The sequence below is a fragment of the Prenolepis imparis genome, unplaced genomic scaffold (assembly GCF_030444845.1).
Source record: "Prenolepis imparis isolate NDT839.2.m4 unplaced genomic scaffold, iyPreImpa1.0 SCAF_12, whole genome shotgun sequence".
Taxonomy (NCBI): domain Eukaryota; kingdom Metazoa; phylum Arthropoda; class Insecta; order Hymenoptera; family Formicidae; genus Prenolepis; species Prenolepis imparis.
In genome coordinates, this window is record NW_028141170.1 from 1,865,100 (window position 1) to 1,891,753 (window position 26,654).

The following is a 26,654-nucleotide window of genomic DNA, read 5'->3' on the forward strand; positions in this document are numbered from 1 at the left end:
GACTTCCGTGGAGTTCGTACGTGCCGGATTGTATAAACGATACACGGTGCCCAAGTCGGACGGATTACTCACACACAAACGGGCACTTTCTCTCCCTCCTTTCTCTCTCTCTTCTCTCTCTCTCTCTCTTCTCTCTTTCTCTCTACCTTTCTCTTTCTATCCGTCTCCTCCGTTTGTCGCTTCGCGGACGGTACGAACGCACGCTCCCCTTTCTTGAGGTATCCCCGCCGCGGCCGCCGTAGTCCGTAGATCAGCCTCAGTCTCGCGGTAAAGGACGTCGCGTGAGCTTCAGAGTTTCAGGGCGTCTGCGAAAAGGAAGACATAAAGATGGCAGAGGACAAGAACGAGACGAGCCCGAGCGCCGAGGGCGAGAAGCCGCCGCAGGAAACGGCGGCGGCGTCGCCGCCAGCTGCCAAGGAGGAGCCGACGAAGGAGTGCAAGGAAGACGAGAAGAAGGTCGAGGAGAATGGTGAAGGCGAAAAACCGAAGGAGAACGGCGAGGAGAAGACCACTCCGGAGCCGAAGGACATGCGGGCGATCGTGCTCAACGGTTTCGGCGGCTTGAAAAGTGTCAAGGCCCTGAGAAAACCGGAGCCCGCCCTCGGCGAGGGAGAGGTCCTGATACGAGTCAAAGCCTGGTAAGTAGCTACTTTCACGCTTTACTTGTCCGTTTTATCGGTAATCGAAGCACGATGATGCATATTTTCTCCCCGTTACCTATTATACCGAATCGTTAGATGTGGAACAGTGTATAATATATAGGGGAGCCATATTTTTCGGATTAAATTACTGGAACGCCTCGAATTCACGCAGTAATATACACTCGGCTAGCTGACTGTGATCCGGCCATGCCCAATCCATTATCATTTACGGTGCTAATGTTCCTAATTTCTAATCTAGCTAATTAAGCTGGATATTTTTTAAATTATTTTTTAATTATCTTATAATGAGAGATGAAAGAGAGAATATCTGAAATTTTTGTATATAATGTGTGCCACAAATTATATATATAAAATTGATACGATGGTATACTAATGTTTCGAATTCCTGAGATAATTTTCTAATCTAGCTAATTAAGCTTGATATTTAAAAATTTTTAAAATTATTTTATAATGAGAGGCAGAGAGAATTTTTGAAATTTTATATATATATACATATATAAAATTGATACATATTGCGAATCTTTCTTTTATAACTTATAATTTTATATTCGTTTTTCACCAAATTTTCAAATTAGAAATGGAAAAAAATTCAGAATTAATATATTCAAGAACTAAATGAGCGACAACTGTACAAACTTTTGTTGGGATTCTTTGTCACGGGCAGGGTGCGGCACGGTCCGGAATTTGTCCTTCGCGATCAAATTTTCTACATCGTATTATGTCGTCGGGAGATATTGTATAAGTGTCGAAAAGATCACATCGAAAGAATAATTTCCGTTCTTTTGTCGAGCGTTATCAACGTAAATTCTCCGGAATGTTTGACTTATATTTCTCCGCTTTCCCACCGCGTTAAATACGAATTCTTTGTTACTATATGCGGGTCGTACATAATAGCGCGGCGACTAGCTAATTATATGATCCTAAATGTCTAAACGAGTGGAATTAAGGAAAATAGATCTACGAGCTTGTCTACGCCCTTATTAAATGAAAATTATACATTATAAATCTTTTATTATACATTATAATCTTTACGTTAACGTTAAATATTTTTTTTTGTTACAATTTTTCGAATCGCATTGTAATAATCGTTCAAAATGCTCTAATATGCATTTAATACCGACACTTAATATCGGAGCATCCTGATACTCATTTCACTTCACACAAAGCACAAAGCGGGACGAAAGCGGCCAAATAGCGATTTGTTAACTATCAAAAGTGGAGCCGTGTGACATTTTCATAAAATTTACAACTCACATTATCTTGTTCATTCGCTTCACGTGCGATAGTTCAACGCTCGATGAGTAATCACTCGATCAATTTCTGAAACGCAGACATATGGCGTAAATTGATTCGTAAATCACAATACATCCTACCCTTTATTTATTACGTACATATGGAGAGGCGAGACGTGATCAATTTGATTTTTCATATATAAAGAAAGAAATATCGAGACTTTCGCATCATATCGTATCGAGAGAGAGGCTGGGCTTTATCTCGAACAAGCAGAAACGGTCGCGACGACGATGATGGTGCACCGGGGGAGATGGGATGGCGAATGTGTCGGATTTGCCAAAGGCTGCGCGGACCTTTTCGCGCGTGAGTCACGTTTTATAAAAGCTATTGGGATTGATGAGAAAATAGCCCCCATAGAAAGATATCACGCTGCCAATGCCGGCACGACGAATAAATTTGTCTGCCTCGCTGCAGACACGTTCGTTAAAGCTGCGCGCACCCCCGTCGTCGCGCTCGATGAGATAGACGACTAAATAAAGTACCGTTCAGTTGTCGTTTCGTTAGTACGCCGCTACAGCAGCTCGTTAACTTATTTTTTTAACTTATTTTTCGTCAACCATCGTTTGAAAAATTAAAGATTCTCTTATATCTCTCGAAAAACACACACGATCCTCTCTCTCTCTCTCTTTAATTAGACAAATTCACTCTTTTGTCTAATCGCGTATTTTCAAGAAATATAAATTTATACACAGAGAGAATTTTCTCTTAGAATTTACCCTGAAAATCATGGTAATCGTGGGACAATATGGCATGGAAAGAATTTTATGAGAATTTCTTTGACCATGAAGTTTACTATACAGTTTAGTAAAATTAATCAAACATGTTTTATATTTTATTGTGATAGATATTATTATTTTTATTATGATAAATATTAATCAGATAAAATTCTTTCCATACCATATTGTCCCACGATTACCGTGATTTTCAGGGTAAATTCTAAGAGAAAATTCTCTCGGATATAGTAGAGAGCGAATAACTTTAAGGTACGATTTAATACGTTTAAATGCATTTTTTTAATTATAATTATACGAACAATAACGTGTTTATCGAAACGCAATCGCTCCCTTGCCAAATTGGCCTTTGCCGTTGCAAGCCTCAGGCATTCTCCATTTTAGTCGAGCGTGCATTCACGCTCGCCTCACATGTGAGCGTGATCTCCATTTGGACGTATATATATATGCCCTTTGTAGTGAAAGGGTTATTCGTCGCAGGAAACGTCGAATTTAAGATGTCGCGTCCGAAAGTGGAAGTAATATTAAAAGCGCATATCGCTATACCGGAACATTTAAATTAATACTTTTTTTAAAAATATATTTCTATATACTGTGCGCGAAACACATTCTTGTTTTATTATTTAATTTTTGTTGTTATTTAGATAGAATTTTTATATTAGATCTGATGATAAATTATTCACCAAAGATGAATAAATTTTTCGAAGATTCGATCGCGATAAAAAATAAGTGAATTTTGATAGAATTTAGTTTTTCGTCTCTGATCATTTATACTGAAATAATTAATGACAAAATTTTTTAAGTCAAAACTTTAAAATTTTTACAGAAAGTAGACTTTACGTTAAAAAAATTGGCTTGTTAAAAGAATTTCTCTTTCTACATTAAATTTCTGTTATAAACGTTTGCACTCGTCACTCGCAGGTATAATTTTGTATTCTGCGTATCCTTTTTTCCTGATTACTCGTAGAATGAAGAGTTGAAAGAAAGGGACAATATATTGCTCCTCAATAAAACAATTCTTCCGTCTCTACAGGAAGACAGTAAAATCCAAATGGCGCGATAAACCTTATTCTATGTATAATAGAGATCTTTGACAAAAGAGATGCGGCTGAAAGAGACTTTGTCCGGTTTGTCTAGAAATTTAAACTTAAACATATCCAAGAACGCATTAATATACCCTATTCTTCGATCGTTTCTTTTTCCAAGAAAGAGAGAAGTGAGAGATAGTATATATAGTATCATTTCGAAGTATCTCATTTTAACATGGCTCACCCGACATTCTGTAATCTTTTTTTACGTTCTGCGAATACTCTTTTTTCCAATGCGTCTCTCTGAAAGAAATTGGAAGCGATAGAAAAAAAAGGTGTGCGCGTCCGATGAAAGGCGAGTCTTGAAAACGCCTTAAAATATGGGAGAAAGTGAGAGGAGAAAAGAGGAGAAAGAAAGAGAGAAAGAGAAAGGAACATGAACATCGGGGTGGTGTATCGCGCGTTCGCTGAATGGTATCCGTTCAAAGTTTCCCACAACGCGATATTAAGACCTCATTAGCATGATAAACTCGACGGGACAGATACAATGGTGCCTTTCATTTAACCGTGCTTATATGAAAACGCGCGAGCGCGAGCTTTCATCCACATAAATTCCGAATATATGCCAGGAATTTACGTATACATATATCCACGTAATATCGCCCCGATCATTCACGCACCGTCTATTTACGTGTAGCATATGCAGATTTAAATCCTCGTATATTATATAAGCGTATTTCATATATTAACGCAAAAAAAAATCCTTCCGCAATTTTTTAACTATTATGCGTTCGCGCGAAAAAATTTAGAATCTAAATTTCTAATTGGTTGGATGGGATTTTCAAGTCTTGGGAAACTTAAATTAAGATAGTAGTTGTCGAGTCCTGGGCTTTTCAGATTCGCAGACTGTGAAATCTCAAGTTCTTGCTTAATTTTCTTCGGATTCTTGAATTCTCAAGAGCTCTTACTTGCTGGCTCCTTGATTAAATCTCAAATAATGAGTATCTTGCATGATTTATAGATAGATTCGATTTCGATAATGTTAGATACATCATACGTGTGATTCGCGTGGAAAATTGTAAAGTGCATAAATGCCTGCTGCAACTGTCAACATCAAATCTAATCTCGAAGGAATGCGCTTTTATAAATATCATCGGCAATCTTAGATTCGATCGTAGCACTGTGACGTCCAAGAAATCTTCGAATTAACCCCAATAATAATGTTATTATACATCTCCCTCCGCTCTGCCATTCTTTCTCAAGCTTATTGGCTATGATCTTGTTCTACAATTAAATTACGGATAAATCAATGCGTGACTTTGAGCTTTTCGGCTAAAAACGATTACACCGATTTCTATGCGCACGCATTTACGTTGACAACCGCGTGTGTGCGAGGGATGGGAGGGCGGAAGGGAGGCTAGGATAGAGGGTGTAGGAAATACGGGTGTGGTTCGATCAATACGGACATCCTATAGATCTATCGGTGCGTTCGTATCGTCGGGTGAATCATGCTAAATTATTTTTTTTTTTTATATTACATTATTATACGGACGGAGAAAAATGTTTCGTTTCAAAAATTTGGGAATAAATTTCACATGCTCGTGTAATACATACATATATATACATATAAGTATAATCATTATCTTTTTTTATCATGACACAATTTCGTCAACTAATTTTTATTTTTAATTACCGCGAGAAAACGTTGCGGTTAAAACGTTGAAACGTTGATGGGATAATAATTGTTGAACGGTTTGACAATAAAGAGACAAATTTGCGCTGCGTTTTATGTCAATTGAGAAGAGATACTGTGTGTGTAGATCATCCACTTGATGTTTACGTTTCTCTGTACGGCATGCAGGTTTCTCTCGTTCCTATTGCGAAACATGTATATCTGATGATCGTTCCGCTTGCATATTTGCAACGCATGCAATTTCACAGAGCACAGAGATATACACAACAAAAAAATGGCATATTATTCAGAGAACTCGTATTCGCGATTGCGCGAACCGAATCTTAAAATATGCAGAAGCGACCGCCTGCACCGCAATTTGCCCGTGACAGAATTTTTCATCGCGCGTGTGTGTGTGTGCATATGATTCGTATATGAGTATATCGTTAGCGTGGTAAACGGAGAAGCCAGTCGACTAATCGTCGTCTTGGGTTATCGTCTAGATTACGCCAAGTATTTTCTGTTCCTTTTCAGTCAATAAGCGCAATCAATACGATGCGTCAACTGACATTTATTTATATATGAGTGTCACCGGTAGGAATCATCGATCGTCATGACAGATCGACATTTTCGCACAAAGACGATTATTATTTATATCCTTGATCTGATTTTATTTATGTCCGTGATCTCGTTTCCTTGCAAATTAATTAATTGAATAGTGAAGATTTAATCAACTGAACAAAGCTAAAAAAAATTATATATGTATCATAAAATTATGAGATAGGAAAATTCGCGTATATTCACGATGTCGAATCGATGTAAGAATTATTTACTCTGCGAAATACATCGTGCAGCTTGCAATAATAGAAGCGACACGTATATACATTAATGCGTCCATGCCACGCTAGTGAGTCATAAAAACAATATGACAGTATATACGCGTTTGGATCAGCAGCTGTTGTCTTCAGCATTCGATTCTGCCTTTTTTTTTAATATCTAGTTATCTCGCTCATGTATTGACCGTGTATTACGACAAGAAATTCATCTGTCAGCTGTTTCGATATCTAATTCACTTTATAATTGTTTTGCAAATAACAACCTTGTTATTAAATACCTCTCTCTTATCTTTATCTTGAATATTTATGTATAATAGTATAAGTCTAAGGTCGGGGCGCCACACAAACAAAATATAAAGCACCGTATTATAAAATTAGATCTCTCTTTCTGCAGCGGATATCACACCTGTATCCTCACAAACGCGTAACTAATCCGTGCTTTGACCTCTCCTTTAGTAACATCAGTCCGTGCATACATACATACCTAGCTGACGTACTTTTCTCACCGTTACATCTACCTGATTGCGATCCGTTTCGCGCGAATCACCGTGTCTACAGTGTATAATTCTCGATGCGACTTACACACGCACACCTATAATATACGGTAGATCGAAGAGAGGTTGTTGTAAAAGAGTGCAGCAGCCTCTCTCTCATCGGGGAGAGACGATAAAAAGCAACAAAGGACTTCTATATCGGTATCCCGACGGTATCCCCTGTCTGAAAACAATTGATAACTCCGTCGTTGCATTAGCAGACGGTCATTCATCGTGCACGATAATTGTTGGCCACTTTTTCTCACTCTCAAGTGCGTTCACATACTCGTATATTTATTTTCTTTTATTTTTTATTTCCTTAAGACCGCGAACTTAACCTTCGGCCGTGTCTTTTTCTTCTCGAAGACGAGCAATTTCACCAAGAACGAATTCTCCCGTTTGATTAACTCCGATTCTCTCCCTCTTTATATCTCTTTATTTTCTCTCTTTCTCTCTCGCTGTTTTCGACAGTTTCGATATCGAATTTATTCGCTCGATGATGTAACACGATAAATATGTTGAGTGTTATCTCGGTACCATTAATTTTCACCCGATATCTCGATCGACGTTCATTCTACACGTATAAGTATATACATTTGTGAATCATACGCGGGTTTCAACGCGCAATTATACGCTCGCATAAAGATTATATTTGTTCGTCCCTCTTATTCTTACCGCGAGGATTATTTACGATATTTCTCGTTGTTGTTTCATCCTTCGTTTTTCTCCCACGTTGAAGATTTAGGTTAATGAAATTAGAAAGCCCCCCAGCTTATATCGAATATAATTAAATGCGGGAGATATTAACGTCGAGTGCATCTCCTGCGGCTCTGCAAAGTAAATATCGCGAGATGACCGGGAATATTCCGTAATATTTATACTGTCCTACATTCTCTGCCATAATTTTTCATCAATATGCCGATCCTTTTAAATCGCGTATTCATAGGAATCGCAGGAAAACACACGCATCTGTAAAACTGCATTTCGATGCTCACATTCGAAGGGGGAGAAAAACGAAATGTCGCTTGGAAATTTTACGCAACGTTTCGAGATAAGGCGACATTACTGATATCGCGGTTTGATCCCTGCGGCATCAAGAAACAAATCGTTGTGTGTACATGTTGTACTCAGCGTGTTGTGTATATAAACGCGACATTTTTCTGACACGCGTGCACATGGAAAATACCGCAGTTCGGGTGCACTTTCACTCGAACGAAAACGTCGCTCCGATCATCTGTGAGTCACGCGAGATTCGTGCATTTGATTTCACCGTACAGTTATAGGCTCGTAGGCGCCTCGATGTCTTCCCCGACGATCGATTGACGTGTATATCTACGCGATAACACACGTTCGCGGGTTAAGGTAGTGGTGGAAACGTGCGGTTAAAGGGCGACGTCTGGCCCTTCTACCCTTAAACGCCTGTATACGGGGTGTTTTCGACCAACTGCACTTTCCTTCCCTAACGATGTACAAAGAATTTTTAAATAGCTGATTGACATGTCGATCATTAAAATATATTGCTTTAGAGAGAGATTTAATGCTTTAATTTAATGTCTCTCTACGCACGAAATTCAGCTCTTTGTTGACTCGAGTTTCTTCTTCTCGCAGACACCCTGTATACCGTGCGTGTCTCTCTATGTTCGTTTTGTACTGCGGCTTTATGCGACCCTGGGGTGCGTTGCATGTCGCGCCGTCGAGTCCGTCCGTTCAATTGCCTCTTGCCAAGAATGGAGAAAATTATTCCCCTTAATTCGACGCAATTTAAAGGAATTAAGCGATTGCAAGAGAGTCTTCGGAACTTCTTCGCTTCGCAACTTCGGAACCTTTTCCCTGTCCTTGTACCCGAGAATGCCTTTTCAAGCCTCTTCAACGGGAGCGAATCGCCGAAACGCGGTTACTCCGGTTCCCACGACGAAATCCTCAGATAAAACTCTGGCTGGCCTACCGAAGGAACAGAGGACCCACATCACTTGACGAAACCTTTTCAATTTCATACTGCTAAAATTAGCCTAATTTATCATACCGCTGGAATGTCTCGATACCACGCACGCCTATCAAATGCTCGAGCAATCGTGAAACTATAGACTGATGAATTCTGATTGATTTTTTAACAGTGCGTTGTTTATTTATTTTTCTCACTTTATCATGTAATTTATGTATAAAATTAATTACTTTTTCTAATACACAGAGAGAAATTTCTCTTAGAATTTACTAATCATGATAATCGGGGGACAATATGGTAAGAAAAGAATTTTATGAGAATTTCTTTGATTAATATTTACCACAATAAAAATAATAATATCTATTACAATAAAATATAAAATATGTTTAATTTTACTATGCAGTTTAGTAGAGAAATTCTCATAAAATTCTGTTTATACCATATTGTCCCACGCGATTACCATGATTTTCAGGGTAAATTCTAAGAGAAAATTCAGTGTATTTGTTTATTATTCGCGCTTCTTATCTATCGCGTAGTTACAGTTATATCACATATATTGGATACGTCGAAAGGGTTAATGAAACGGTACGCAGAAATTCTGCTGGTGACCGGAACGGATCGTTTCTCTCTCGCCGCTTGTACAGCTTCGAGCTCCGGGCGAGCGGAAGGAGCGGAAACGACCCTAAGTACGACAAATTGTGAAAGTAATGGACAGTAATGTGCTGGTGTCTTACAAGGTGAACGAAAGCATCTCTCGCGTGACGCGATCGGCTCTAAATCATGTAATACACGCGCGTTATCTGCGCAGTGTGTAGCTAGCCGCCGCCGGACAACAATATGCGACAATGAAACGGATCGCGACCAGAACTTCATTATGCCATATCGGGAGCTTGTCGCCGAACACTCTTTTATCTTTGTGGGACGGAATATGTTTTCGTACGCAGTTCGCTTCATTACGTTTAACTGTCGCATTTGTGCTCAACGAGTTTGTATATTAATGACTGATAGTATTGGACTCGAGTTGCAGCGAGCATTTAAAAGCGCCTCGTCGAACATTTGATTATTATGCAAAATATCGATATATGTCGGTCGCAGAAACAAATATATTTCATGTAAAAATTCGCGCGACCTATTGTTACTTCGCACAACATATTGTATAATATGCAAGTTTTCTCGTGCAATTTTTTCTCTTCGAATTCTTCCCTGTTTCTCGAATATAATTACACAACGTAATTAAACGAACTGTTGCAATCTGCGTCTATTACTCTGCATCAGTGCAATTATATGGAAATATGGACCAAAGCCAGGATGTTAAAACACAGAGGGGAGGAGTTTACGCTTAATGCTTTGTATACCGGGTGTCCCATTTTAAAGGACCCACTCAAATATCTCAGAAACACTGCGTTAAATCAAAAAATGTTTCCTACAAAAGTTGTAGGGTTTCGAGGGGGACATAACATAGTAATATTCATATGACCTTGGGCGGCGTTAATTAGTAGAAAAATATGTTATAATAAAAAATATGGGTTTCCATTTAAAAAATTTATTCTCACCTTCACTTGACCTTGGAGATGCCGCCCAAGGTCAAATGAATATTACTATGTTATGTCCCCCTCGAAACCCTACAACTTTTGTAGGAAACATTTTTCGATTTATCGCAGTGTTTCTGACAATGAGATATTTGAGTGGGTCCTTTAAAATGGGACACCTGATATATCGCTACGCTTTTGTGCAAAGACATTCGGTATATTAATTGCGCGACGACCCTCTGCTCTCTCTCTCTCTCCTCTCATCTCATGTCAGTGTGCAAGTCGCGCGGTTTTTACGGCTATTTAAGATCGCTAATTTTAACTCGGTGGATTTTTTGCCGCGCCCCGCGACCGCAAAGCGCGAACATACAGATGTATGTATAAGTCTGTTGCGACAGGCAGGAATATTCCGCATCGACAGGCAGAATTTAATAGAATCGGCTTAATCCGACGCGCCGCCGCGGCGTTTGTGCGTTCGCTTATACCTGTCAATAAACCGCGGAATGGAATCACATACATACACACATTGTATTGTATTTCTCTATTCGTTACATTGAATTCAATACGTCCTCTTGGTGGAAAGCGCGGACGCGTTCGCGGTTGTACGATGCAGCTCGATGTAAATGATGCGTAAGTAGCGCGATTTCCACGCATTAAAGTCCCGTATTCGACGCGTATTACGTGTTATTGAACGTACGGAAAAAATGCACGTATATATCATAAACTGGGCAATATATATATACATAACGTATTACATATCGATATACACACTAGATTCAATCTCTGCAAACTCGTTATATATCGCGTTCGCGATGTGATTGTTAATTACACGCGCCTCGGTTATTACTCTTTGATAGCATCGAAAATGCTATAATACCGTAATTCGATTGTGTCGAAGAGTTCAGTCTTATATCACTTTGTGAGAATCCCCGCCCATAAAATTCGATTGTTCGGAAGAAGTAACAAGCGATCGATACGTCTAGTCGTCGTTACGTAAATCGTTCGACGAAGTTTTGTTTTCTGCAGTATATATATATATTGTATTCTCGACCGCAATTTCCTTCGTTACGGTTATCGGTAAAACACGGAGCTATCATATACACGCAACAGCTGCGGCGCACACATCTATGTGTAGCAAATTGAAAAGTTGAAACTATTCGTCTTCACATGTTACAATGAGTCACGTATTTTCTTATTATTGGAAATATTGCTGCTTTTCTATACCTTATGTATTCCTTTTGTTTTATAATTATTCAGATGCAACGTACATGTATATAACAAAGGGAGGAGAGAAAGAGCGTTTAATGAAAAATGAATTAAAAAATTACCGCGATACCTACACACGAGATAGGGATAGCGTGGGCATTTATGATACGTTCGCTGACCTTGGATGAAACTTCATCGAGTGCACGATGACTCATTACATGGTGCCTGATACTCCAGGAAATTACGTGGTGTATCGCGAGAGCTGATAACAATTAACGACATATCTTGCGGCTAAGTCATAGTGCAACAGAACTTGCATGTTGGCAATTCGTCAAAAATAAAATATTCGTTTCTCAATCAAGCTCACAATCAGGCTAATAAACTGTGCCAACAGAATAAAGCTGCAAAATGCGTTGTAAGATCGACAAGTTTGCTCGGAGTAAATACAATATTCAATGAAACAAATATGTACATGTTAGACTGTCACATTCTTTTTTTACTATATATATGCACTCTACTATCAAATTTATTTAAAATTATTTACAAAAAAATTATTAAATTATTCACTAAAAAATATTTATCAATAGTTTACTAAGAATTTAATAAATTCAATCTTAATTATCATGAAGAATATATCAACTCATATTTATTAAATTATTTTACTCATTCTAAAACTATATATTAAAGCATTATTATATTACTAAATATAATAAATTTATACTATATCTGTCATCAAATGGAGTAAGTTTTCCGCGAATATAAATATATATATATGCAAGAGGATAAAATATAATACATCGATGCAAATCACCAAGTTTTTGCACAAAATTCGTCGACGATTTTTGCTGAAATGTGCACGAATGGCACATCGGAGATACCGATAGTAAATATTTCCACGATGCGATGAGTAACGTCGCGACGCTTTGCCGTTGCGTGCGACGCCAGGCATCGGTCTAGGCGTCGCGGCGCCTTCGCCTCTTCGTACCCTCCTGTCATAGGGACGGGACCGGCGAAGGTAACTGCACCACGTGTATTTATATGCGAGCCGCGAGCGAGCTCGCTGTTGTATGCGAAGCGGTTCTATTTCAACCCTCTTCATCCCCTTTCTCCTTTCACGTTTTCAGATGCGTGTATGTCACGCGTATGATGTACGCATAAACCGTAGGATTTTATTATTCGGACTCTCTCGCGGGATTTTTTCTCCTTTTCTTATTTTTATTACGAGGGCGAGGCGTTTCGTCGAAAACGAACACGCCCGTCCGTTCCGTGAGATCGAAATTAGAATAAAATTCTTGACTACAGCAGTTGAGATCAGATAATAATTTTCAGAGAATGCAGTAAAACTTTCTCTCGTTTTCTCTTTGTTATGCTAATGACAATTAACAACGACTATTACGTGTTGCTACTGAAATGATAAAGTAAAAAGTCTTGATTGCATTAATTTCTGACGTTTCCAATTCTACATTTTGTACTGTTACATTTTGAGGGTGAAAATGAAATTTTTTATCGATATTTTCATTTTTCTCTCCATATATATAAATCACAAATTTAATAAAGTTTCTTTTGTTTTTTTACAGCGGACTGAACTTCCAAGATTTGATGGCTAGGCAAGGTGCGATTGACTCGCCACCAAAAACTCCGTTTATCATGGGCTCAGAGTGCGCGGGTGACATCGAGCAAGTCGGCGAGGGAGTCGAGAACTTCAAAGTGAGTATAAGAGCACGAAACTTTCAACAAATCTGATTAAGAGTAAGCTTAAATCGTAAACAAGTTTGTGTCTCTATGTTCTATGTATATTCGAAATTTTATTATAAAATGTATCGAATTATAAGACCGTCATTATATAGAATATATTATTCTTCCTCTATTCTCTCTTTATTGAAAGCTAAAGAAGATTAATGCGCAAACAATGTCGAGTAATATTGATAATTTTTTTAATTGCACGTGATAGAAATAGATTTACCTAATATAAGAAACGTGTAGATGGAAATATTTATAACTGAATTGTGCAAGGCGCAAGATTCCTTCGATTCGATTGAGTAAAATTTCCTCTATGGGCTTAATGGAAACTAGAAGCTCTGCCTAGTGAACGCTATCTACATAGTAATGCACTAATCCAATTCAGTTGGATGATGGAGCTACCTTGATTATTAAAATAGCGGTCCTATATCGATTTTCAGCTTTGACGTTACATTCGGCTTAACGTTTTGAAAGCTCTTGAAACGCGTTCTTATGACCGAAATAGTGCCATAAATAAAACGAGAAGCCACTTTTTTGCTCGCCGCGAATTTTTCATGTCCGCTGTTGAGCGCGTCTTTACGTCAGAAAAATGAGCAGAAGTCTTCGTGTTCCTTGATAAAGTACCACGAGGTATACATAAGGATTTCGTTATCATATTTAGCATGTTCGCGGCGAATCGAGCCTCCTGGTGTAGATCCGCGGAATTTCTTTATGGCCGACTATGGGACGTCACCGTATGGAATAGCTTGTACACTTAGGGTGGTCTATTTTCGTGACTCGCAAAAGTCTTTTCGGGATCAGAAGGAGGTAGGCAGAGAGGCGAGTTCTCCAGACGTTTAGGGTCAGATATCCGGCCAGAGCATGTATAAAACTGGTTGCCTTTTGCTTTGCCAGAAAGAGGAAGAGAGGAGGAAGAAAGCGTTCCCTTCGAGCATACGGATCGGAAGTAATAGCAGTTTGCCCCTGCCTCTGCTTCTGCTTACTAAAACGGATGTGTTGTAGCGAGAAGCCTAATTCGATAAAGCGACTCACTGTCTTTACGAAGAGGGGGACCAAGTGTAAAATCGCTACACCTTTTTCATCCAATAATTCTCATAGAGTAGCTTGAAAATGATATATTTCATAAAAAAATTAATAAAAATATTTTATTAATTTAAACTTTAGACAAGGCTTTGTGTCTTTACAGAAAGGACCAAGGCATTTCCTCTCCTCTGTCGATCCTATAAATAAATTTGTGATTTATAGCATGTAGTATAAAATATTGTTTTGACACTGTTGAGAAAATAATGGCTTTTTTTAACAGGTGGGCGATAGGGTGGTCGCCCTCCCCGATCACAAAGCGTGGGCGGAGCTGGTCACCGTACCGGCAACGTCCGTTTTCGCGCTACCACCCGGAATGAGCTACCTTGACGCGGCCGCCATCACCATGAACTATACCGTAGCGTATATTCTGCTCTTCGAGCTGGCCCATCTCACGCCCGGGAAGAGCTTGCTGCTTCACAGCGCCGGCGGCGGTGTGGTAAGACGATCAATTTTTCTTTTATATTTGTATTTCCATCGCGGATAAAACGAAAGAGAGGAACGAGAAAGGAAGGGAGCAAGAAGCGTAGAATCGCTCTCCGGAAAGATAGGAGGAGGGCATGATGAATTGTATTTTTTAATTACACTCTCCGCACAATATCATATCCCCAATCATGAAGGATTTAATGTGCTTATGGATGTATCGTAATTATTACGTTCGATTATGCGCGATGCGATATCTTTTTTTTTTTTTTTTTTTTTAATCTTCCCTTCCTTCTCTTCTTCTTTATTACGAATGCCTCTCGATGCAGTATTAAAGATAGAGCCGTTATGATCAATCGTGCGCGATGCATAGGAGCTTTTAATCATATCTCCTCTTTAAAATAGTCTGTAATCTTTATCATAAAGATTCCACTCGTTTAAGGATATCGTAATTATGTATTACGTTCAACCATAAAAATGGATTGAGCATTTCAATAACAATATCTTTTTATGCGATATTAACAGCTACTACTTATATCAAATGCACGATATATTTTATTAACTTCGTATATATTTTTAGGATCTATTTACTTATAAAAAATGTAATATTTATTGTGCGCGTGATTGTATTAAGTTTTATGGCACAATGCTCGGCACGATAATAATTATAGTGTTGAATTCTACAGCGATTTATCGTATAAAATAACAGTTATGCAAACAGAATGTAAACGGGTAAAATTATGCCTTTAATGCACAGTGTTTAACCAACAATAACGCGACTCCGCGAAGAAACGCTTTCGCGAGTTTGGACAGCTTTACCGCAGTACATACCATGTGTGCATAAACGAGTTAATGTCTCGCGCATAGACATTTTGCTCGTAAACGTAAATAGCCGACGTCTTCAAGGCGTGTTTACGTTATTCGGAACACACTACAAATCCAATAAGTAGCGGTATTACGGCCGCGGCATCTAAATCGCAGAGAAGCAAACGACATTAACATTATTGCTAGAACCGTTTTATGGGAAACGCTCATATATACGAGAGGTACGCGGTACTTATGACATTTGGCTCTAAATTCGTTACGCTACATTTTACGCACGAGAATATAACGGAGTTTATTTATTTTTTTTAACTTTCATGGTCGGATATCAAACAAATTTACCGTAAATTGATCGTTAAGACCTAAATATAAATTTCTACGCAATAAATATTTATAAATTTATAATTTATATATTTATAATCATCCATAAATCCTTTTTGCCTCCCTCGCGTTGGATTCTCCCTCGTTGAGTTATACCGAAATGAGATTTGCCAAGCTTTATTTGCTCGCTCGGGAGAGACCAATTTAAATCCTACAAGACCAAGGCTCGAAAACATTAAATACTTGGCGGGGTGCGAACGTTGAAATTTCATATAAGCGATGGTAGTTGGACGACTGTTCGTGCTCGCGAGGGGCTGCGACGTCGGCGGGGATCGAGAAGGTTAAAGCACCAAGGAGATATTTCCGGGTTCTTCGGCCACGCGGAGAGTGGTTTCTCTCTCGGCGGCGAACACCGAGCGCGAGGAGAGGCAGAAGAAGAAAAAGAAGAACCGTCGGGATCAATACGGCTCAACAGGTTACACCCGAAACCAACTACGGCTGGCGGCAAACCACCCCTCTCTCTCTCCCTCACCATCAGCCGCTTTGCGCCCCCTTTCCCGGGCGGTTGAGACGGAAGGCGAAATCTACTAACCGGGGGATGCGGGGCGCAGATCGCACTCACGGGGGTGTGAGGGTTGCCAGGCAACCTTTCGCTCTCTCATCGACCACCGACTCATGGACCGCGCCCGTCTGAGACCATACCACCACCATCACCACCACCATCACCGTCACCATCACCGGCACGTTACTACCACGTGGCGCGGCTTTAAGCTATTTTCACATCGGCATCGTGTGCCCCACGTGTACGACCGCCGACAACCCAATCGATGCCCCGCTATGGTTTTACGGAACTTAATTAAAAATCACTTCCGCAACAATCCTCTGTATCGAATGCCTCGCCAAGACGTTCTCTTTTTTGCAGAAGGAAACACTATTTAAAATCCAAATACGACTTATAGAAAAATATATTTCTTATATCCTTTCTCTTTGTTGATGACGAGCTAGGACGAATATTGTCGAGTTTAATATATTATTGCGATATTGGCCTTCTTAATATCTTAATTTCTTTGCAACATTTTTATTTCCTCTGTCATTTTATATTAGATAATGCGATGAGAGAGTACTTACTCTACGTGTGGAATTTAGAGCCAAATGTGCGATCAGTCTTAACTCTGTTTTTTCATTAATCATACTTTATTGAACTGTCCGTACTTAAAATAAGGAAAGACGCGATAAAAGAAACGTAATACAAGCGCATAAAAAGACTGGGCTTCATATATGTCGCTCCTAAGCCAACTACAATTTTGCTTATTATATATCAAAATTAATGGTCGTTACGCGGTTTAACTGTTTCTTTGTTTCTCTAATCCTAGCTGTAAAAGAATCAGTTAAACGAAGATTAAAGTGGCTGCTGGAAATCTTAACCGTTCACTCATATTAAATAATACCGAGTGACAATCGACAATCATTCTTAGGAATGCACGGTATATTTTTGAGCGTATATTCGCGCACAAAGTATTGATGCATCCATCTCTCCGCCATATATCTGAAAGCTTTTTCGAATATATCGCGCATACCTTGTTCATAAAGAAAACTGGAAAGGCGACAGAAAGAAAGAGATATGATGCGATCCGTTTGAAAGATTCACGAGAAAAGAGGGAAAGTTCTCCCGACGTGATCAGAAAGCGGTATTTTTCACGAGTCGAGTGCTCTCTTTTTAACAGGGAGCTTTTCTGCTCTTACGTGACCGGCTTCCCGGGCTAATGCGCGTAGAATCACGCGTAAAAGTGTTCGCGTTTTCGCGCGGTTGCGTTTCTCCGGGCTGTGCGGAGACCCATTGTTGTCGGAGAATATGAATAACTCCTACGCTATATATACGTTGTCCTTATCCTTAATGTCAAGGGAAAGATGAACGAGGAGCGACATTGTTCTTGCGAGTCGCATCGGTTAATATTAATTAAATCATTGTCTACGTGATGATAGAAAAAAAGTTAAAAAAAAAACTCATAACTCTGTAACTTCTATAGAGCATAATAAATTTTTTGATTAATAAATGTGACAATGGATGCGAAAAATAAAATAGAAATCTTCGAGAAAAAAGGACAGAGAAAATGCGCGATATAATTATATTGAAAAATTAAAAAATACGTTCCTCGCTTGCATAATTTTCTCACGATGCGTACAAAATTTGTTGCGGTTACTTAAAGATTCCGGATTGTCTGTTCTGTCTTTATATATGTATATAATTCTCTCTCCTCTTCTTCTGCCTCTCTCTTTTTTCTCATTTATATACTCTTCTTCGAGACCGGAGCGCTCGACATCGGTCGCCGGGTATCGAATTCTCGACAAGGGGCGGAGAGAAATGAAAAGCAACGAGCGCGCGATTCTCGGAAATAATGTATGCCGCTTCTGTTGAAAATCTCAGGCGGCTCTGTGTGTATTTCTTTTTTCTCCTCTCTTAATCCCGTCTCATCCTTTCTCAAGTCATACTGCTACGAGCGAATGCGCCCAACACGAGCCCGACTGTACACGAGCGCGTAACTGTATTTTCTCGACAAAAAGTAGCTTGCATTGCGAAAAAGGAACGGAAGAAGAGAGGAAGAAAGATAACATGGATTGGAGTATGCCTTTTAGAATACTTTTTTTCAACGAAATGTCAAAAGCGAGACATATGCGCTATTTCTTTAATACTGCATCGAATGTGATTTTTTTTTTATATCGATGAGGGATATCATATTTTCATTCGATTTAGGGTCAAGCGGTGGTTCAGCTTGCGAAAACCGTGAAGGACGTAACCATCTTTGGCGTCTGCAGCAAATCCAAGCACGAAGCTCTCAAAAATGCCGGAACTATCGATCACCTTTTGGAACGTGGCGCGGATTATAGCAACGAAGTCAGAAAGTACGTACGCGATATCGCGCGTGATACGATTGCGTGGCCTCTTTAGTGCCTTAATATTTTTCAAGAAATCTCAAGATATAAAGCCAAACGCTATACGTGTTTCTGATTGTTTAGAATCTCCCCGGAAGGCGTAGATATCGTCTTGGACTGTTTATGCGGTGAAGAATGTAACAAGGGCTACGCCCTCTTGAAGCCGATGGGCAAGTACATCCTTTATGGATCCAGCAACGTCGTCACCGGGGAAACTAAGAGCTTCTTTTCCGCAGCCCGATCAGTACGTAATTTCACGTTACAAATTAATCCGATTTCTCTAAATGTCACAATAAAATTTATTCAAATACAATATTGAATAGAAAATTATATGTTTTTTAACATTTCGTTGTAATATTTTGTAATTTCTGTTTAATTTTATTGCCAATTATTCAATTCTCTAAAGTCTTTTTCTTTGTGGTGTCTCTTTCTTTAATATTATAACCCCGTCATCTTTATTGTTTGTCGTTTAGTGGTGGCAAGTCGATAAAGTGTCGCCCATAAAGCTGTTTGATGAGAACAAGACATTGTCTGGATTGAATCTACGCCACTTAATGTACCAACACGGCAGTCACGCGTTCGTACGACGGGCAGTAAATCAAGTGTATACACTGTGGAGCGAGGGCAAGATCAAACCAGTGGTGGACTCAACATGGGCGCTGGAGGATGTACCCGAGGCTATGCAAAAAATGCACGATCGCAAGAACATCGGTAAGATCGTGCTGGATCCGAGTCTGGAGCCGAAGCCCAAACCAGCTACGCCGGCTAAAGGCAAAGCGAAAGACAAGAAGGCCGCGAATCAGGAGGAGAAGAAGGCATCTAGCGTAGAGTCGGAAGAGGGAGAGAAGAAGAAGGAGCCCGAATTGACAAACGGTACCTCAGAAGACAAATCTGATAGCGGTAAGAAAATAAAATGTGTGAATTTTTGAAAATACAATTACATCAAACATGTTATTTCATAAAATTCCATAAAAAAATTAAATTCGATAAGTGATTCGCTAATGACTCCCTCGTATTTTCTGTTTCAGATTCCAAAGAAAAGGAATCTAGCTGAATTAACAGAAACTAAGATGAAAAAAATTGATATCCGTAAACATTTTCAAGAATTTTCCAAAAATATACTATTGCCCGAAAGAACGGAAAATTAAGTTTGTTTTAAATAATACAAGAGCGATATTGCGCAAAGTTTACATGCAGATGATCCATAAAAACCTACATCGCACGATTTAACATAATGGACGAAAATAAATCTCCGAACAATTACCTGAGATATGGAATTTGAAATTTCAATTTACTGAGTAATCGATCGCTTGTATTGATTGTGAATTATACACATTACTATTTTATATTTAAAAGCCACTGTTTTTAACGCTTATCATCTGCATGTAACTATTTTTTCTTACATTTGCGCCGAGATTAAGAATTCATGTGAATTATGAGTGAAGGGGAATCAACCAGCATATTGCATAAGAACGAGAGAAATAACCAAATAGAAATAACAATCTTGATGCGGTCCACAGTAGTTTACAGAATATAAGAACGTTATGTTTATTTTTTCACATCGACCAAATGATTAATTTTGCGAGGAGTTAAGTAAACGACTGTTGGATACCACGTAGTCATTAGGCAGCTTATTTTTTTTTTTTTACTACCGCTATTTTAGGAAATGGATGTAACTAGCCTTTCCGTACTTATTAAATGCCTGAGCTCATAAAGCGAGGTTACAGCAGTTTAATAACTGTGTGTTGTCCAACAGCTATCTACTTGGCTCTGTTTATCTGTATCGAATACTATCGCTGCTACTACGGTATATACTAACACACACATTCTCTCTTATACTAATATAATATTACTTCTATTTGTAATTTATAATGGGATAAAATAACATATTGCGCTAACGTCGCATTTCCGTAAAGAAAAGCTAAAAATGCGGAGCTGCATTACTTTCGTATATAAATTTTACGTATTAGAAGATGTTTTTACGCCACTTTATTATTCATCGTGATCCTTTTGTCACGATGGAATATCCTTTTTAAATTTTAACGATAGCCATGAAAGTCAAGAATAATATTTAGTACACTACATATACAATATATGGAGCATTTTGCTGAGATTTGGACGCTCTTTTTTTCATACGATTTCATACTTTATATAGTTCTTATGTAAAATTAGTTATAGATTTTTCCTATGTAGATTTTCCTATGTAAAAATTGAAAAGTAGAAAAAATTGAAATATTAAAATGTAACTAACAGTTTATTCTAATCGGTATTTTTCTAAATCAAAATTGTATCTCTTTTTTTTCAAATCACGTTGATCTTTGCAACGATATATCAACGAGCTTTCAAAACATTTCGATTAAATTTTTGAAATCCGAGATGTAATGCAAAACTAAATATAAATTGATTCGCGTTGTTTATCATACGCTAAAAATTGTGGATAATCGGAGATTTGATATCAAATCTGCATATAAGAGAATTGATTATATAACATGAATTAATTAAGCAAAAATGTAATTAGACTGATTAATTATGGCTTGAATATAAGCCTAATAAGGATATTACTCGGCACATAAGTGCTTTGAGAATTTATTTTAACGAATGTTGGCGTACTATTATTTCTTTTTGTGACTTTCGACTCAGTTTTAACTAAAAAGAATCAGACGTACATGCTCGTACAATATAATTTCATCGTTTTTATTCAGATGTGCGAACCGATGATGTATGTACTTTAAAAGCTTCAAATAACTTTATTGTTTAAATGAAATTTTATAAACATATTTAATGACGTTGCATCAACATGTACATGAAGAGTAATTTAATGAATTAGCATCGTAGAATATATCGCTTTTCTTATGAGAAGGAACGAGTCTAAAAAAAAAAACAAAAAAACAAAAAAAAATACGCAAGGCCTCATTTTCTATTATCACGTACTCGCGTGAATACATAATTGTGTCGCTTGAGACGCCGAACGCGTGACTGCAATCCGATATAAATTATGTTGAATCTGCATTGCGATCTTTCCTCAACTTTCGAACCTTCGAGTAATATTTTTGCGACGGTCGTGATATATTGTTGGCCGTTCTACATACGCAAAAAAGAAAAAAAAATAGAATGAAGAACGCGTTATTAACGGCGATCTGTTGAGCGAGAAGGTTTTCATAGTAATATAAACGAAAGATTAAGGATCCTCGTGAGTCTCGAGAGGTGAAAAAAGAGGAAAAAAAATTTCGAAGGCGTGTCCTTTCGATGGAATGCGGCTCAGTGGAGAAGCTGACCGATGCAGAACAAAGTGTGCATATCTCTCCGGAACGCTGGAACAATTTTGGTGTAGCCGATTTCGTTAGGAGTTTGATACTAGCTCTGTATACCGATATCTATATTATACAAATCATTACACGAAAAGAAAAAAAAAAAAGACGTGCGGATGCGAGAGGAAAGGTATGTGTCGAGGATATCCCACGCGCGTATCTCGAATTGTGAGAGAAGCGCGCGAAAGAGCCAAGAATTTACTGCCGTATCGAATCTCTCTCGGTCCAAAAAAGTACATAATACTTATCTTACTCATCAAGAAAAACGTATCGATCTGAAAAAGACAAAAGTGTGAAAAATGCAAAAAACATGATAAATGTGGCTGCATATTTTGAGACATCTTTTAAACACGTAAGAGATACACTTAATTCCGATACGAAAACACGAACACACGCCCATACACGATGAAATACGATGACACACATCATACTGTATATTTTATTGTAAGGCTTTAAATGTTTCATCAAATAACTCTATTATATTATAATATATCTATATATATTTGTATCGATCGTTTCCTCCTGCCCTGATTTTTTTTTATTTTATTTAGGTCCGAAGCACGAATGTCAAAATAATAAGTCCGGGATGTGCGAATGTTATATGCGAGAGATTGGATGCGAGAGCTTTAAATCTAAAGAGCGTACGCGAAAATCGATTAATGACTATATATTTTTTATTTTAATTCAACAATCGAATTTCATATATACCGACATTGCGTTTTTGCAGATATTTTACATTGTCTTATTTACATAAGGATGTGTCATGTTTCATATAACAAACACTTTCTGTATAGCTAGCAGAGTATTTTTGTGTACTTTTAATTTTTTTCTATTGTGTCGAAATGGAATTTCAGATGTGCGAGTAATTATTTTTTGATGAAAAATCGAGCGTGAGAGAATTCAGATTGATTTTTTATTATTAATATAATAAGAGAAGCCGCTGCACTCCAGAAAAATTTACGTAAACCAGACACACAAAAATGCTGAAATTTCACGATAATATCGTAATCAAAATATATCTTACAATTGCGAAATGCTATTATATTTTTTTTAGAAGATTTTAATGGAGAGAGCACAAAAATTACGCGAATATTATATCGGAATGCTTTTAGATCTGTAATTGCTACCTATATATATATAATCGAATTTCTAAGCATTTTATAAAAATGCATATCTAATGCGTCATATCTAAATGCGCCATATTCTTGGATGCGCGCTTAACTAAGCCACTTTCTAAATTTTAAGAGTCGACTGAATTTAAAATCGTGAGACAATCTACGTAAACTGGCATACTGAAGCATGTTCGATAGTTAATGACCGAAATATATGATTTCATGCCAGCACGCGAGAGTCATTTGGCAGTAATAATTCCACTTACATGTGCTAGAGAACGAATCCTTGAAACAAATCGTGCATACGTTATACGTATAAACGATTGTCAAGAATGATAAAATGGAAATTATTCGCAATCGTTAACAAAAAAGGGAGGTACGCGGCGGGGGAAATTCGAACAATTTTTTCAAGTATATACTTTAACCGCTTTAACGAAAAGCTCGTCTCAAAAGCTACATAATAATCATTCCGTTGATCCGCGATAGAGAGCGAGGATGAGATGATATTTAAGCACGCGTGCGTCTCTTATTAGTTACGCGAATTCGCATCGTTAGAAAGCAGGACCTACAATTTTGCGAACGTGATATGATATATTATGATTGTGTAAAATTGTAAAATTTGTCGAGGGGTCCGGGCGAAAGCAACGAGCGCTTTTTCTCATCGCCGAGATTCTCGATCGCGACTTAACTGCGCCGAAGAATATCTCATGGGAAAAAGGGGGGAAAAAAACCTTCGCCCGTTCCCCGTCAAGCTTGATATAGATTGTATTTTTGGCTTATTATTGTAAGACTGACTATGTTGCTATATTAAAGATTGCTTCGAAAACACAGGGCGAAACTTGATTGTACCTTCTTCTTCCTCTATATCCTACAGTATACAATCTCTTTCGAGAAGAGAATAGAATTTTTCATTCGAAATCGTGCAAGATACATTAAGCGATATATGAAATAATATTTTTTATTATTTATATTTGTATAAAGGTTATAAAACTTAAAAATATATATTCCATATTATGTGTTGATCTCGCTAATATTTAGAAAAAAAAAGTATCGTGATAGATCATACGAAGATCACTTTGCGATGATCTGTGTTATTGAAGTACTTACTTATTTTATCTGTATTATAAAGCAGACTTTCTTGGACGGTATCTCGAAGCGTTACGCACAATACAGATGCATTTTAAGGATCCTTTATATATTTATAATCTATGTTATATCGCGTGTATAATAAATAATTTTTGCAAAGATATGCGAAAGTCTGCCGTCAATTTATCAATTGCGATAATCATGTTTGAAGTTCAAGGTAGACCCTTAAAAGCATCGGTGAAGCGTAACTAATTATTATTAAACTACAAACTTAAACTTCTATGTATATCTTGTAAGTCATATACATAATATCTATATAACGTGCTATGTTATTAAAATAGATCTTTAACGTCTTTTTTTTAACAGATACGTATCTATACACATAAATGTTATTCTCTTGAGGCACTAATTATCGGGACGGAATAAAATCCTCTTTGATCCACGCAAGTACATATTTATATATAAACAGGACGGTATCATCGTAATTTACTCGATTTTGAATATATCGAGTTGGAATATTTATGTCTCCTATTCTACTATTTACATATTTTGCCGAATCACACATTAAAGTCTTGTGTTGCCTCTTTGAATGAGATTCTTTCTTTTATACATTTAAAAATTGAAATAAAACAGGAAGCAGTTTTTTTAAAAAAAACCAGAAATTTTGACGAGTACTACGAAGGCACGATCTACAAATAATATATAATTCCGTACATAGAGTATAAATAAAACAATAAAGAAATATCAAGGAATATAAAGATGAAAATTATTGAAAGAAAAAAATTTCAGAGAAAAGCGTTTTACATGGCTTATTAAAAGTCCGAAACTAGTACGTAATATGTCCTCTTTGATATACTCTTTTAATTACTATGAACACTTTTGCTGTAATTATTTTGGTAATAATAGTGAATAGTGTAGCTAACGAAAATCGCTGGCTACAACTATTACGCTTGATTTGTACTTGAGATGCTTTGCCTCCAAGAGTACAATGCCCTAATCATATAAAAAACAACTTCATGCATTCTAAAAAAAACATAGGACGGATAATATAATATTTATAAAATTAATAATAATCGTTAAACAATATATAATAAAATCGCTTGGGCGTATTTTAAAACGTCTAAAATTACTCTCAATCAATATTTTTCGAAATGATTACTTTCGATTCATGATATAATCTTATTATCATGATGTAGAATAAGAATTTTGTTTGTGCGTTTTGCATCAAGAAGTAAATAACATTATAGGCTTTCTGCCTATTGCAAAATTTCTTCGAATAAATATAAGATCATTAATTGTTCTTATTTCGCAATTAAAATGTGATTTTCTTTAGTATCTTACATAAATTATATAGCAAGAGATCTTCGACATTAACCTGAATGTCGCACCCAACAATAGTCAGAATCATTAAAAATAATTGCTTTCATTAGAAAAAAAATTAAAATTCATAAAATAATCATTTCAATTAATTAGGCGGAATAATTAATTATATAAATTATTGATTGTTTACGCGAAAATAATTTGTCTTCTATTGTACTCTCTCACACATTATTGTTCTCGTTATTTTGATAAAATTATATATAAAAGCGCGGCTGTTAAAATTTTTAAAGAAATGAGATTCGCATGAATATGTATAGTATGTTTCGCTTATCGTATCGTTCCATATTTGTGCTCTGTTAGCAGAGGCAAACCATGACAATAGAAATTGACAAGAATCGAACATTTTTACCTTTGTGTTATTGTTAGCCGTCGCTGAATTGTTGCGTTCGGAAGTACCTCGTTATCGTGACGACAATTGACGCGATAAGCAGGAAACCTGCCGGCGTGGCTAAAAGTGTAGCGGCGTTGTAAATTGGACAGTAAGGACACTGTGAGCTGCCGCAAACCTCGCATATATTTAAAGTATACGTGGGCAGTGCATCGAATACAGATTCGTTGAAACGTTCTGAAACAAGAATAATGCGAATAAATATAATGAATAATAATATAATGAATAATATAGTGAATAAATAATATAACGAATAAATAAATAATATGAATTAATTACATATATAAGCAATGTAAAATATTAATATATTTATAAATACCTGGCGAATAGTAATCGTAAACGCGAATGGGAAGATATCGCGACATATTTGCGACAGGATACCAACGTTCCACAGTGAAGTTTACGCACGTCTCTTCGTAGTCCAGATAATCGAAGTAGAAAAGCACTTTCTTCTCTTGGAAACGTGCTCTCTGCAGATTTCTCACCTGTTTCGATAAGATGTATCTATCCAGATTTTGTTGTTGGATTATGTAGCCGGTTGGTATGGCTACGTCCAACACAGCCATACCAGAACGCGAGGATTCGTTGAGATTCGTCCATCTGTACGAAGCACAATTTTTGCGTTTTTACA

At 37.4% G+C, this 26,654-nt stretch overlaps 2 protein-coding genes across 2 annotated transcripts in view; one reads left to right on the plus strand and one right to left on the minus strand.

Annotated features, from left to right (window-relative positions):
* LOC145943892 (putative NADPH-dependent quinone oxidoreductase VAT1L) lies at positions 1–23,997 on the plus strand. Its single transcript, XM_083051796.1, has 7 exons — positions 1–638; positions 13,010–13,139; positions 14,476–14,691; positions 18,571–18,719; positions 18,834–18,993; positions 19,223–19,649; positions 19,778–23,997. The coding sequence occupies exons 1-7, from the start codon at positions 328–330 to the stop codon at positions 19,801–19,803; spliced, it is 1,419 nt and encodes a 472-aa protein (XP_082907922.1). The 5' UTR covers positions 1–327; the 3' UTR covers positions 19,804–23,997.
* Mcr (macroglobulin complement-related) overlaps positions 22,070–26,654 on the minus strand; it is a 9,836-nt gene continuing 5,251 nt past the window's right edge. Inside the window, exons 5-6 of the mRNA XM_083051793.1 lie at positions 26,343–26,623; positions 22,070–26,200 (exon numbers count right to left, since the gene is read on the minus strand). Of these exons, the coding sequence (XP_082907919.1) occupies positions 25,998–26,200; positions 26,343–26,623 (484 nt within the window). The 3' untranslated portion in view covers positions 22,070–25,997. The remainder of the gene's footprint in view (positions 26,201–26,342; positions 26,624–26,654) is intronic.

Excerpts from the sequence above, each read along its gene's own strand:
- LOC145943892 (XM_083051796.1), top strand. The coding sequence starts at position 328 with ATGGCAGAGGACAAGAACGAGACGAGCCCGAGCGCCGAGGGCGAGAAG. Across the intron at positions 13,140-14,475 it reads AGGGAGTCGAGAACTTCAAA|GTGGGCGATAGGGTGGTCGC; the intron begins GTGAGTATAAGA and ends TTTTTTTAACAG. Across the intron at positions 19,650-19,777 it reads AGAAGACAAATCTGATAGCG|ATTCCAAAGAAAAGGAATCT; the intron begins GTAAGAAAATAA and ends TTTCTGTTTCAG.